Source organism: Dendronephthya gigantea, unplaced genomic scaffold, assembly GCF_004324835.1.
Source record: "Dendronephthya gigantea isolate DGI-Jeju-01 unplaced genomic scaffold, DenGig_1.0 000023F, whole genome shotgun sequence".
NCBI lineage: Eukaryota > Metazoa > Cnidaria > Anthozoa > Malacalcyonacea > Nephtheidae > Dendronephthya > Dendronephthya gigantea.
In genome coordinates this window covers 473,219-486,839 of record NW_021163033.1, presented here as the reverse complement: position 1 = coordinate 486,839, position 13,621 = coordinate 473,219, and the positions used below count along the sequence as shown (strand labels likewise).

Sequence of the window (13,621 nt, the reverse complement as noted above, 5' to 3'; positions counted from 1 at the left end):
CATGGTAGTTACAACTGATGTACTGTGATACCATATCAAAAATTGAGTACAAGTAATTTCGCCTTTTATTCTTATAGGAATTATTATGCATCTATGTCAATCATTCACCTCAATATGCTATTATGGCACTAGTTGTTTGGTGTGGCTAATAATATTATACCAGCACTAGTGAAAGTGATTGACAGTGAAACATGGTTGACCTAAGTTGACCTTTGATTTGACTTGATTGACCTTGTTCCCATTTTCCCATTTGCTCGGTTGGCAATTTAAAGACCAAGATGGCGATCGGCAGTCGCGGTCGATTTGCTGTCGCACTCGAGTTGTTTAACCCAAATATTTGAACTTGTTCTAGCTTTTTCGCTCTAAAGACCATCCCTGGGCCAGCCATAAGCTTGAAGCTGCATTAATAAACAGTTGTTTAAAAAATGTCGGACGAACATAGCCTTAGTATAACTGATGAAGATGAAGACGTTGGCGAGACGAAAAGGGGCGACTTGTCGAAAAGGAAGGATATTTGTCAAAGTGGACAAACTACATACACGGCTGGCAGGATAGATACGTCGTGCTACAGAACGGCACTATTGCCTATTTCAAGTGTGAATCTGACAGGGAACTTGGTTGCCGTGGTTCACTGAGCCTGGGAAAAGCCGTCATAGAGGTTTGTGTTATAAAACAATTTGTATGAAAATATTTGTATACAGTCAACATGACCGCCGTAATTATTCACTCATGCAATATTTGCATCGGGTTGTGAGCCTTGTACAATATCAAATATCTCTATTTGTTTGTGAGAAAGATTTTCTTGCTTTTTCTCCTGCACAAAACGTGTAAACATACGGAAGCTAGACAACAATTGCGCAGCTTGAGTGCTATATAATAGATCGCAATTCTCTTTTATTGAAACATAGAAATCTATTTAGAGTCGAGTTAGTCGTAGTGCACTACATGTTGACGCTGTTATTTTATTGTGCAGTTTGTTGCATTTTGTATCTCCCACAATTCTCACTCAAAGGTATATTTTCTTGACAAATTCCAACTACTCTAATACATATCAAATCTAATCGAATCAAATGATAATATGGTGGGGTGCTACTTCAGGAAGTATGTTATAATCAAATAGACTAATCTACTTATTATAACATTGACACTGTATTCAAGCATAAACTTGGATGTATTCCAAAAAGACAACAGATTTATTGTATGCTGAATGCCTTGTGTAAAAATCCTCTGCCTTGCAGTTGCCTTCTTGCTAAAGCAAGCAGTAAATTGCATGAACCAGTGGCGTACGAGAGGCCATAATTGGGGGGGCATGTATTCATATATTCATGTTAACAGACCTGTAAAGACAATTAATCTTGCACAACATGAATATATGAATATCTACCCCCTCAATTCTGCTTCCCTCAATTATCGTCTCTTGTACACCATTAGCACGAACGGTTTGTCATTTTCATGTTTGTATTTGCTTGATTACTCCAGGCTAATGAATTTGACGAGTGTCGGTTTGATGTCCGAGTCAACGACTCTGTGTATTATTTGCGAACTTCTGAACCCGAAGATAGACAATCATGGATTGATACTTTGGAGGCTGTAAAAGTAAGAATTGCATTGAATTCTAATACATATTGCCAAGTGGAACGGTATGATGCAGTTTGTTAACTGTGAGTAATTCCTTTCAGGCATCAGACTCTGGTTATGGATCTGAGACGAGTCTTCGAAAGAATGCATCCATGTTGTCTTTGTCGTCGGCACAGAGTTTGACATTATCCTCAACGTCATCATCATCTTTTAAGGTATACAATACATCCTGTATTCAAGGCTGAGTCTTTCTAGTGTATGTAATATACCATAATGAATGTATACCTAGACAAGTGAGATCTTTCATCATTACCTTACACACTCCAATCATCTTTAACAACTCTTTCCTTTTGTGATTGCAGAAGGGTCGTAGTCTTCGAGAGAAATTGATGGAGATGGAAACATTTCGGGATATTTTATGCCGTCAAGTGGATACCTTACAGATGTATTTTGATAGCTGTGCTGAAAATGAAGCTGGAAACTCCGTACACGACCATGCGGATCTTGGAATGAATGACGATATGTTTGAAGATGAGCAATTAGGTAGCCTAAACCAGCTTTCCTTTCAATATTTGAAATTAGCGTTGCATACTTTTGTTTAGCATGCATGAATTGCAAACATTTTGACTATGTGCTGTGAATAAAATTATCTGAAAACAATTTTTTAGCTGACCATGATGCGGATGATGAGATGGATGAACTGTCTTCAACTCCAACGCCATCCACTCTTTTGAACCTCAAGAAACGATCCTTGTCGGACGGTGGCTCAAACAAGATGTTAAACAAATACGCTATCGACTTTAAAGGTGAAGCAATCACATTCAAGGCGACCACGTCAGGAATATTGGCCACCATGTCTCATTGCATCGACCTTCTGAGCAAAAAAGAGGAACACTGGAAACGCAAATATGAGAAGGTGGGAACCAGGGCCTTGTGGGGAAGGAGTTAGGGATGGGGTGAATTGCAGTGGGGTAAAGGGCTGATTGTGTCAGGGTGGTGCCCACTCCCTCTGCCAAACCCCTTAGTAATGGTGGAAACAAGGTGCATCAGATAAGGGTGGGAGGGGGTTAGTTTCTGGTGATAGGAGGTAGGGGCAGCGGGTAGTTCTTTGCCAGGAAATTTAACCCCACTGTCTAAATCTATATGTGATGACTTCAGAAATGCTGAGGCAGGTTTGTGTGAAACTATGTTTTTCTTTCCTCGGTTTGAAGGAGTTGGAAAGACGTAAAAAAATCGAGGAACAATACAGAAAATGTTTACTTGATGCAAAGAAGAAATCGTTTGTTAGCGGACCAGATTTCGTGGTATGTACAGTACAGCTGAGGCTGGTTGCTTGAACCAGCAAAACAAGCCATACCAGGTTAACTGAACTATTTCTGGCACGGAACTTTTAGGAAGGTCCTCACATGATGCTGAATGAAGAAGAGTTTTACGATGCAGTTGAGACAGCTTTGGACAAACACGATGAAGAAGATGACGATAAAGACGATCGGGTATGAACCTTCTGTGTCGTATCGTCGACTGTGCTTACAACAGCGACTGCTTCTAATTGTTAAAATTCTATCTACACGACGTATTGTAGGATGGTATCCGTAATTGTAAGATGTTGGTGGAGAAGGAAGGCTCAGAAGTTGATGAACATCGATTTTCCAAAGAGGTTGGTGGACGAGTGCTTTCCTACTCAATGAGACGTTGATTAAACACAGCTGGATATAAATTCTGTTTTGTACTTATCATTTTAGGTCAATTCACACGTATCTGATAGTCTACAGTATATCCAAGAGGATGTAGACGGGAACTGGACGCTGGTGTATGAAGATGGGGAGATGTTGGTAATGGCATCTTGAATGTATCAGTGCTATCACAATGTAGCTATTATACATTGTTGTCACTTGGTTCTGTAATGACATGCGATGAATGATGTTTTAAGAATTGCTGAGAGCAATGCTTTGATTTCTTTACTTGCTCGTTCCTCTCAGCCCACTCCCTTAAAAGTGTTTTGTTTTCATTCCAGGTACATCGTCGTGATTACGAGGAAGGTGGTGTTGTCTGTGACCCGCTCAAGGCAACACACACTGTACAAGTACGGTGATATATTTCCTTTTAACAAAGTTTTTACATTGTTGTTGCTCACTTGCTTTTCTGTTTTCGTTCAAGGGAGTTACCGGAAGAGAAATGGCGCACTATTTCTTCGACAAAGACGTGAGAATGGATTGGGACAGTAAGTTCAGCCAAATCGTTCAATCATTTCGTTCGGATATTCCTACCCCAAAAACCTTCACTGCTCCATTTTGTTGTCTAAATCTCGGTGACTTTATACCGTCTTTCAGGTACCTTGGAGACGTGCAAAGTTATTGAGACATTCTCACCAAACACAATGATATTCCATCAAGTGTACAAGCGCGTATGGCCGTCATCACAGAGAGAAACATTATTCATGTCGCATATTCGCGAGATTCCGAGCTCCGACGTCTCGTTAGAACGCTTAGAATACGAAATTGGGAATCCCTGGTTATCCATAAACTACTCCATTGATCACCCTGATGTACCGGTACGTTCACTTAGTTTCATAAACCGTGATGAAAAGCTTGCGTTATGTCTGCAAACAGCGTCGCTGGGTGAGATTTTTATAAAGGTTTATTCTTCAGACTAGTTTGTTGGTTTTATTTGTTTACCATATGTTGTATACTCTCAGTATTCATATCTCGTCTGTAACATTGAAGGTGAACAAATTCGTTCGGGCGACCTGTGACGTGGCGTTCTTCTGTCAAACGATGATCGCACCCCGTACTGAAGGGGAACCCCTCACGAGGGAACACGTGTCGTGTAAAATCACATACAGTTGTACAGGTAAGATATGAAGGTCAGAGACTGCGATAAAACATTGCGTTTTGACACTTACGGGAGGTTGAATGTTAGTAACTGAATAGAACATTGCAGTGTAGTAAGTACTAGACAAGTCAGGCTGGTATTAGTGGCAACAGTCAGCACTCAGTCAGACTAGCAGCACTGCAATGATCAACTGACATTGAAGAAGGTTGAAAGTGAATGGCCCATTTTATTTTTTGTAGTAAATCCCGGCGGCTGGGCTCCGCCGTCCGTTGTCCGCGCCGTCTCGAAACGAGAATGTCCGAAGTTCCTCCGAAAGATCGGCAGCTTCTGCCAGACGGTATTCCAAGAGAAAGAGATCGTATTATAATACCACGTTTCGCTTCTTCGCCTAGTAATATACATTCTAATCAAATTTGTGCTTAACGTGCGGTCAAAAATATGCCGTCTAGTAGAAAGATGCATTTCTACTTTTCTATTGATTCATGGTGAACGGTGATATAATTGATATGTGACCAGGTACTCAACACGTAAAAGTTGGTGATTTTCTTGGTTTTCAATTCTCTGCCTGAAATCCAAGAAAACCTGAATGTAGAACCGAGGAAAAATAGCCTGGCCTTCCGAAGCGTAGTGCATTTCGTTGTTTCCTGAGCGCACTGGTAGAAATTGTGTGCTTAATACAAACGAAATGCCCTACATTTAAATAGGTCCAAGAGGCGACTAAAATTACACAGATTTATAACGTATATGCGACTCTATCTAAACACAGAATCGAAATACATTAATACAATGACGGCCACAATTCTGTACGTAGAAATTATGATTAATATGAGATGAAGAAATTTGCATAAAATTTCGTCCGTAGTGGTTATTCTGACCGTCAAAATATGACAACCATAATGCTTTGCGATACAAAATAATGGCACAGCTATTTGTCAAAATGTCCACTTTGCCTGATGTGCTCACTCCAGTTCACAGAGAGGTCGCACTCACTGATCTATATTAGAAACCACGTGTTGCATTTTGCGTGGATTTTGCGTGTTTCTTTCGTGAGGCAGCTGAGAAGTCTGGAATATCATAAATTTACCTGAATTTTATTGCTGTAAAAACATGTCTGTAGTTTTAAATCCTCTTGTAAAATGGGCACAGGATCGTAATCTAGTACATCTAACTATTGAGCTCAGTGATGCGGTTGTTAACAGCCTGGAAATCGAGGAGAGAGGTCTAAAATTTCAAGGTATGATTGAACACGTGAGTTTTTGTGTATGCATGTACTTTCTATTTATTTACCCGTAGATTTAACATTTAAGTAGAAACTAAAGGGTGTTCATTCTTAGTCGATGATCAATACGCAAGTATTCTGTATCTGTACTTAATTTCACCTGTTCAAAAATAGGTTTTAGTCTATAAGGGGAGGTTTGCCAATCCAATTCACTTTCTCTTAGTTTTGTGACCTATTAAAATGCAGGTGAAATTGCAATTATATTAGGTTGTGGAAATGGTGCTCAGGGTGAAAATATTTACAAGCTTGATGTAACATTCAGTGAAGATGTTCTTCCCAAGGTAACAAATGTTTGTTAGTCATTATTAATTGCCTTTGTTTATTCATGTTAGAAGACTGTATAAAAACAATCAATTTTAAAAGGAATTAATAATGCTAAACGTAAATATGTGAACATAGCATTGAGTACAAACAAGTCAATGTTTGTAGTATTGATTAATAATTTCTCTATGGTTGCTTTTATTTTCTAGCTCAGCACTCATAAAAAAAATGATAGGTGTGTGGCAATCACCTTAAGAAAAAAAGAATGTAAGTCTTGGTCAGAATGAAAAGCACACTTATGCATGGCTATAGATGTGGATATAGTTTAGCTAACTTTATCTCATCATTTTCAAGCAAAATACTGGGAGAGATTACTGGCTGATAATAACAAACCAGGATGGTTGAAGATTGATTTTGATAGATGGCGAGGTGAAGATGACTCAGAAGAAGAAAAACAGGAGGAAATTACGGTGATTATTCTAGTTCCTAGTTTAAGATGTGCCTGAATATTGTTTTAAATATGTGTACGGTCTTTCCTTCCCAACTCTCAACTCTTATACCCACCTTCTATAAGCTATATTGATTCTCCTAACTGTCCAAGTCCTTTATCTTGAGGCCTCCTTCGTACAAACCACACCTCCCTTACATTCTCTTCTTCCACAACAATTGCAAGGTCCCTTTTCTTCCTCCTTACTTCAGATGTCCTCTTGTACTGCTTTCTTTCCTGCAACCAACACCTCACTTTTAAAGACCTCCAACACAATCTCCTTTTTTCTCTCCAGTTGTTCAGATTCAGACCTCCCTCTCCTGGTTCAGTAACTAGTAATTAAGCACCCCTCATTATTCAGCCTTTCTTTGCTTCAGAGAATATCTGTTGAGCATCGGAAAAAGCAGATGGAAAAAGATCTCGAAGACCATGTCAAAGAAGCAGAAGAAGAAAGTAATTGTCTGGACTAATATCCCTATATTTTTTCTTTAACAAATAATATATCAACTAACACCTATTTCTTTGCCATTTTTAGTCAAAGGGCTGGTGATAAAAGGCTATCTTTCAATTTATAATGCCTTGCAAGGAATTGCATTCTTTTACACCACTTTGGCTATTTTATTCAGGTTGCTAATAAACGGCTCTGGTAGGTTATGCAACTTTCCCTCTAGTGCAATAGTTTCATTGTACTGAGTGGTCTAGCAATGCTCCAAGAGTCTCTTGAAATCCGTCAACCTTGAATTTATATTTTAGATGCAGTTCCTCGGATATTTGATGATGTCAGTGATTTAGTAGCAACGTGTCAAATTGCGGCGTTCATTGAACCTGTGAATGCTGCATTTAAGCTGGTTAATACTGGTGTGGTCGCACCTTTAGCTCAGGTAAAAATCCATGCACTATCTTCTCCACAATTCCTATTAAGTAACCTTGAGAGTTTACAAATTTTTTGGGATGCTTTTTCTCGCTATTTTTTAGGGTAATGAAACTTTCATTTTTTTTCTGGAACACAATGGATCTATTTTGTCCATGTATTTCAACGCAATATTGTTACATCGATAGTTAACTTTTTCAGAGCATCGGTCGTTTCATTGTGCTGTTTCTTGTCATCAACCCTCACGAACAGCTGCAGAAAAGTGTTTTAGTTGTTGTGTTATTTCTGGCCTGGTCGCTCATCGAGAACGTCAGGTAGAAGACATTAAGCGTTGTGTTTTTCAAAACTAACTCTGGTCAAAACTGAATCGTTTGTGAACGGCGCCTCCATTGTGTTCAAGGTATCCTTTCTATTTTCTACAAACTATTGGTTACTGTCCTAAATGGCTGCTCTGGTTGCGATATACGGCCTGGATTCCGTTATACCCTCTTGGTATTCTAACCGAAGGTAAAGCTATAAAGATTTTATCGTTTCAGTCCATCAAGTCCAAATTTTTTTCACTGCCTTAAGCCTTTATTTCTTAATTTAGGAGTGTTAATATACCAAGCTGCAAGTTTGTTTGATGCGAAGAATCGCTGGTCCTTGTCCTTGAATTTTATAGTGGCGGATTCATCGATTCCATTTTCGTTTTTTTTAAAATTGTATTTGATCATTCTCGCTGTAGGTGAGTGGACCTAAGTTTGTAAATTGCATTTTCTCGAGAGTCCCTTTCGCTTCCCAAAATAAAGCTTTCATCAAATGCCGTTTTACAGGTGGTGGATATCTTCTGAAACATATGTGGACGCTAAGAGTTAAGAAATACGGCAAAACATCCAGAAGAAAAATGAAAACTGTCAAGAAAGACTAAAAATGAAACAAAACTGATCTTCATCGCTATACAGCATCATGCAACGGTTTTTCGCAAACAAGATCAATTGCGCTTTTTACCATTGGAATTATCAACCAAATGCCTAAGAATTTAAAAACGCATCCCTTTACATCCCTCACGAAGGTGCAATTGTAAATTTTTTTGTTTGTATAATCTGCTTGTAACATCTCTGAGATATCATGCATTTGCACTCTCTAAAAATAAATGCTTGTGTATTGATTGAGGCAATCATTTGAACTTCGAGAGCCAATTTGGCATTCTAATCAGCAAAATAAATGTACACAAATTGGTTTTAAAAAGTTATCACACAGTAGTGGTAGACCTTTCTCACTTACAACAGGAATTTACTTTTAACAGAGTAATAATAATTTACACATGGCTGTTATCAGTTCAGCTCAACCAAATACAACTTTTGACTTTCTCTTTTGGTAGATATTTCTACAAATTAACATGTTAAAATAAAAAAGTAACTAAATTTTGATTCCTTTATTTAAACTTAGAGATGTAATACAAGAAACAAATTCTCAAAATGTTTTCTAGAATAACATAGACTATTATTTGGCAATTGTTATATATGGGTTATTCAAAATCTTATAATAAACAACTACTAATAATACAATTTGTTTCTTGTATTACTTCTCATTACAGCATAGAATTAATTTGATATTTTTTAGTTAAATACGTTGCAATGCTATGCATCGTTTTTCAGAGCCATATACTTGGTGGTGATACTGCAAATTGAGTTTCAGACATTTTCCGCCATATTTACTTTCCTATATGTACAAAGGCAATCTTCCATCATCAACTAAAAGTTTCGTTGAAGTAATAAATTGTGGTATAAGTTGATAAATGTGCCAAATGCAAAATCCACTGACAAATACTTTATGTAATATACATTCAATGAACACAGTTTCTTGCTGCTTTGTGTAAGCGGAATATTAGCTCAATCCTGGACGCTGACAGACGTTGGGCTGGCTAATTTACTTGGAACCGACTGTTTTCTATGTGGTATGTCTTCAGGTTTCGGAATAGCTGCACCAAGTCCAGGCAGCCGGCTTTTGTTACCAGTCGTCTTCGCCATGTTGTAGTCACCAGAATCAAAGTATTTGACCTTGATAGGAATTTGAGAAGAATATTTGTAAGTTCTAGACCTAAGGTACACTCACAATCTGCTTCATGATGAGGGAAAGTCAGAGAGTGAGCGTTCCAGTCTTATTTGAGTTTGCTGGAAATATGTGGCAAATGTAATGATGACATAATCAACTACAGACATCAGGTTAAATCAAGATTGCATATAATTTTGACATTTTTTATTGAATATTCTTTGTACTTCTCCAAACATGTTTGGGCAGAAGAAAGTCGTGTCCTGACTAGCAACACATGTTAATTCGTTGTTATACAACGGTTTATACATATTTAAAATGAACAAAGATTTGTACTATAATACTATATACAATCATGAATATTATTTAATTGCTTTGAAACTTCATATATATGACAAAACCTCACCCCTCCACGATTTTGAAGCCTTGATTGTGCAAAATTTTTCTTTAAACCCCCAGGGTACTTTGCCTTTAACTTCTGCTCTTCGGAAAGCTGTAATAAAAGCGTACATCCCTTTCAATACGAAATACAATTTTTGAAACCGTTTATTTTTTTATAAACAGATATGAATTTCTCCCACATTCACCTCTTTGGGCTTTTCTTCCACGGGATTTTCAACCGTTGGTATTGAAGTATCGGCCATGCTCTTAGCAACGACTTCGCAGAAGTTTCGATCGGCAATCGGTTATGTTTTTTATACGTATTTAAATTTTTATACAAATATAAACACAAGATTGAAAATCTTTGCCACAATTTGAAGAAGAACACAAAATAGCGCATGTCAAGGTTTGGCCGAGAAAGTCCCGGAACTAGAGAATTTCCGTCGATTCTATTGGCCAACGTAAATTAGCGAACCAATAAGAAAGACAAATGATTTAAGCCAATCAGATGGGGTATTTATTTTTAGTAGCCAATAGGGTATCACGTTACAAAGACGGAAAAGAAGCAAATTTCGTAAAATGTGTGATTTAAATCATGTGATTTTAAATGGCGGCCACTTTCTGCTGATTTTGGCAAGGGATTTGTGAGATATTCGAAGATCACGGCGAAAGAAATGAAGTAGAACATCGCAAAGTTTCCACAGAATCACAATGGCTTCACGATTCAGCTTTTGGATGCTATTTGGTGTCTGCTCTTTTATCACACTGCAAGTATTTGTTGATGGAAATAGAAAGGTTATTTAATGGTTATTGTAATAAAATACAGGATCCAAAGCTATCATATAGGTTGATCTAGGTAATATAGGTTGATCTAGGTAATATAGGTAAATTGATTGAGAGAGAAACAAGTGTGGGTACCTCACCGTGCCTGGGGTTTCCATCGACTTGACAAGTTATGGATCAGGGGCCAGTTGTATAAAAGACTAGTTAACTTTTAACTGTAGTTAAGGTCAGAATTGGCCAATCAGAGTTGTGAGTTGTGTATTTCTGAGTTAACTAGGATTTAACTAGACAAAATGTAGTTAAAGAGTTTTATACAACTGGCCTCAGGTCTACAATGCTTGCTTTGCAGATACATGATGAATATGTGTTCTGTACAATTTACATATATTTTATGAACATATAATCTCAAATTAGGTACCCATTCAGTATATTCAGATGCATTATGTGTGTCAGGCTTAAAATTACCTTATTATCCATAAAACTAAGATAGCCTAAATGCCTGTCTGGCCTGTGACATGATTGAAACTATGCACAGTCCTCATCATAGTTATTTTAAATCACAGCTATCCACAAGCAAACTTTGCCCATCACCAAAGAGCTCTTTCAACTTCCCTCTAATTTGGGTTAAAGCGATGGACAGTAGCTCAACAATTCACTATTTGTGGACGACATATCCGGTCCCTACGATTGTTGTAGGTTATACAACAAGAAAAGATGTGAAGGTTACAGTAGATTGTGCAGCATTAACAAACGAGACTTCTCGTAACAACAGCATAAGGTTTTCTCATTCTATGAATTACACGTTCGCTTTTGCAATGCCGAGGATTTATGAATATGACGATGATGATGATAATGTTGACTTGACTGACAATTCGTATATGGTTGTGCGGGAATTCATGGATAGTACAAAATGGGATGTGCATTTAGATGCTTCGGCACATCAAGTTACCTTCACAGCAAATGATTCCATCATTTTAAAGGTAAAATTCCTCTAAAAATATTGTTTTTCATGCAAAAACCAATTGGATTCAAATGATTGTATGTTGTATTTTTTTGCTTTTATAATTGAACTAGCCGGTGATGTATTTCAGCTGTCAAATGGTAGGTACTCATATTCTCAGTTTACTTTCAGTTTGTGGCCTCACATTCAGTTGATCGTGAATCAAAGCTCCCCCATGAAAAGCACACATCTGACAGCAACCGATTCTCGCTGACGTTAAATGATGTGAATGTCACTACGAATAGTACCAGATTTGCTGTAGAAGTAAACTACATGGTTGAACTAGGCTATGCTCCTGACATTACAACAAAGAAGAGCATTGATGACGAGTACACTCCTGCCATATTTAAAACCGTTTATGCCAAAGTGAAAGGTAAATATGGCAAAGCATACTCACAGTGGAAACCCATTGCGTACACCAAGCCTGAACTTGGAAGAATGTGTCAAACGAGAGCTGAGATTGGAAGTGTTCGGAAAGTTGTAAATAGGTCTTGGAATATTGGCGAAGTTGCAATGTTATCATTAAATTCATTGTATCAAGTTTATGGTTTGAATGTTTCTTTTGGTATAACTAAAGATGGATTTTATCAGAAGACGAAGTATTTAACATGGTAAGAGTGAGGTGATGAAAGTAGAGAGGTTATCAAATATCAATATAGCCACAGACAATAATTAGGGTGACTCTCTGGTCACACACGTGACAATGCTATTTTGTTGCATGCAAAATTTGAAGCCTGAAGAAACAGCAAAGTCATACAGGTGTGTGACCAGAGAATCACCCATTATCCGAATGATTGACCTTGTCTTTGACCATCTTACCATGATAATAAGCCTTGTTTATGGTCATTTATGACTCACTTTCATGATCATAATATAGTCCCTAACCAGATATAGGTACGAAGTGCAGAATTTAGTAAATCTCAGCTTCGCCAAAGAAATTTGGAAATAATTTGGAAATACTGAGATTTTGATAATCAATGGCATTTTGGGCATACTTTCACAAATCTATGAATATTGCATGACCTCCCCTCCCCCCCCACCTGGAAAATGTTTCCCCCCCCCACCTGGGGAATATCCTCCCCCCCACCTGGGGAATATCTTCCCCCCACCTGGAAAATATTCCCCCCCACCTGGGGAATATCTTCCCCCCCCACCTGGGGAATATCTTCCCCCCACCTGGGGAATATCTTCCCTCTCTGCATCTGATGAGCATTGTCAACCAACAAACCTTATCTAATCAGCTATTTCAAATTCTATAAACTACCATTATTTCATATATTTCTTTATAGGAGTGGTATTGTTGGTTATGGTGATCCAGCCACCACATCCATCTCATTTCTCGTTAAACTCATCATCTCCATAGGTCTCGGCCTACCCCTGGCTATCATCGTTTTCGGTGGTATGTACGTTCAGATTCGAAAACGATGCATGAAGGCGAAAGTCAACACATCTTATGCCACGATAAATTAAGGGCGAATGTGTGCTCAGATTGACAGAAATAATTTTACACAATGAATTTAAAACGAAATGATCGCTCGTATATTTTAGACTAGATAGGAAACGATTATATAAGATTTAAATATAATCTTCAAGGAATTAGCATATGAATTTCGTGCTCAAAAGATTAGTGACTGGTTAGTGTGATTATCCCAGTGGATTATCCAATTCGATTTAATCTCCCTTTGAGGTATATGATTTACTGATTTTGTTCATAAAAGCCAGGCTATTGGCTCCCTCCCAGCTAAACGCGTGATCGTCATTGTAAGGTGTGAAATCGCATACATGGAGGGGAGAATTTTTGCCCAGGATGCGTAATTTGTTCCTTAAGCCAAGCGCATTTAGCCTGGCGAATTTAGCGCATGCGCAACAAATCTGTATTGCTCAAAAAACCATGATAATTATGTCGCGTGTGCGCCGGCCACTGAGCTATATTTATATTCCTTGAAGACCTGCTCTCGGATGGCGGCGAAGTTACTGAGAAATGACGAGCACGTCCTCCAGTTATTTTAATAGCTCAGTGGCGCGAATTCCTCACATGACACTATATTTTTGTATGATGAACTGTGAATGAACTTTTTATACATAAAAATTGTCCACCAGTGACACAATTTTTGCTTT

At 38.1% G+C, this 13,621-nt stretch overlaps 4 protein-coding genes across 4 annotated transcripts; 3 read left to right on the top strand and 1 right to left on the bottom strand.

The window, feature by feature from the left end:
• Positions 1–250: 250 nt before the first annotated feature.
• LOC114522640 (collagen type IV alpha-3-binding protein-like) lies at positions 251–5,273 on the top strand. The gene is given in 15 exon segments (XM_028543370.1): positions 251–468; positions 471–658; positions 1,480–1,596; positions 1,680–1,793; positions 1,941–2,121; positions 2,247–2,494; positions 2,790–2,882; positions 2,973–3,071; positions 3,161–3,235; positions 3,321–3,410; positions 3,593–3,661; positions 3,736–3,799; positions 3,909–4,129; positions 4,302–4,428; positions 4,650–5,273. Coding segments are annotated over 15 exon segments (1,857 nt in total). The 5' UTR covers positions 251–425; the 3' UTR covers positions 4,778–5,273.
• A 61-nt stretch (positions 5,274–5,334) lies between these two features.
• On the top strand, positions 5,335–8,614 carry LOC114522643 (very-long-chain (3R)-3-hydroxyacyl-CoA dehydratase-like). The gene is made up of 11 exons (XM_028543373.1): positions 5,335–5,644; positions 5,897–5,970; positions 6,160–6,217; positions 6,305–6,420; positions 6,815–6,890; positions 6,973–7,083; positions 7,191–7,318; positions 7,510–7,622; positions 7,709–7,815; positions 7,898–8,032; positions 8,121–8,614. The coding sequence occupies exons 1-11, from the start codon at positions 5,518–5,520 to the stop codon at positions 8,213–8,215; spliced, it is 1,140 nt and encodes a 379-aa protein (XP_028399174.1). The 5' UTR covers positions 5,335–5,517; the 3' UTR covers positions 8,216–8,614.
• Positions 8,615–8,629: 15 nt separating this feature from the next.
• On the bottom strand, positions 8,630–10,094 carry LOC114522644 (alpha-endosulfine-like). Its single transcript, XM_028543374.1, has 3 exons — positions 9,927–10,094; positions 9,746–9,832; positions 8,630–9,347 (listed from the first exon to the last, which is right to left on the bottom strand). Exons 1-3 carry the CDS (start codon positions 9,981–9,983, stop codon positions 9,180–9,182), a joined length of 312 nt encoding a protein of 103 aa, XP_028399175.1. The 5' UTR covers positions 9,984–10,094; the 3' UTR covers positions 8,630–9,179.
• A 219-nt stretch (positions 10,095–10,313) lies between these two features.
• LOC114522447 (glycosylated lysosomal membrane protein-like) lies at positions 10,314–13,611 on the top strand. The gene is made up of 4 exons (XM_028543130.1): positions 10,314–10,515; positions 11,067–11,483; positions 11,636–12,114; positions 12,793–13,611. Exons 1-4 carry the CDS (start codon positions 10,432–10,434, stop codon positions 12,971–12,973), a joined length of 1,161 nt encoding a protein of 386 aa, XP_028398931.1. The 5' UTR covers positions 10,314–10,431; the 3' UTR covers positions 12,974–13,611.
• The last annotated feature ends 10 nt before the right edge of the window (positions 13,612–13,621 follow it).

Coding starts and splice junctions, on each gene's coding strand:
- LOC114522643 (XM_028543373.1), top strand. CDS start 5,518: ATGTCTGTAGTTTTAAATCCTCTTGTAAAATGGGCACAGGATCGTAAT. Junction 7,319..7,509: donor TGGTCGCACCTTTAGCTCAG/GTAAAAATCCAT, acceptor TAACTTTTTCAG/AGCATCGGTCGTTTCATTGT. Junction 7,623..7,708: donor TCGCTCATCGAGAACGTCAG/GTAGAAGACATT, acceptor ATTGTGTTCAAG/GTATCCTTTCTATTTTCTAC.
- LOC114522644 (XM_028543374.1), bottom strand. CDS start 9,983: ATGGCCGATACTTCAATACCAACGGTTGAAAATCCCGTGGAAGAAAAG. Junction 9,833..9,926: donor TGGAAGAAAAGCCCAAAGAG/GTGAATGTGGGA, acceptor CTTTTATTACAG/CTTTCCGAAGAGCAGAAGTT. Junction 9,348..9,745: donor GGCTTCAAAATCGTGGAGGG/GTGAGGTTTTGT, acceptor ATTCCTATCAAG/GTCAAATACTTTGATTCTGG.
- LOC114522447 (XM_028543130.1), top strand. CDS start 10,432: ATGGCTTCACGATTCAGCTTTTGGATGCTATTTGGTGTCTGCTCTTTT. Junction 11,484..11,635: donor ATGATTCCATCATTTTAAAG/GTAAAATTCCTC, acceptor GTTTACTTTCAG/TTTGTGGCCTCACATTCAGT. Junction 12,115..12,792: donor AAGACGAAGTATTTAACATG/GTAAGAGTGAGG, acceptor ATTTCTTTATAG/GAGTGGTATTGTTGGTTATG.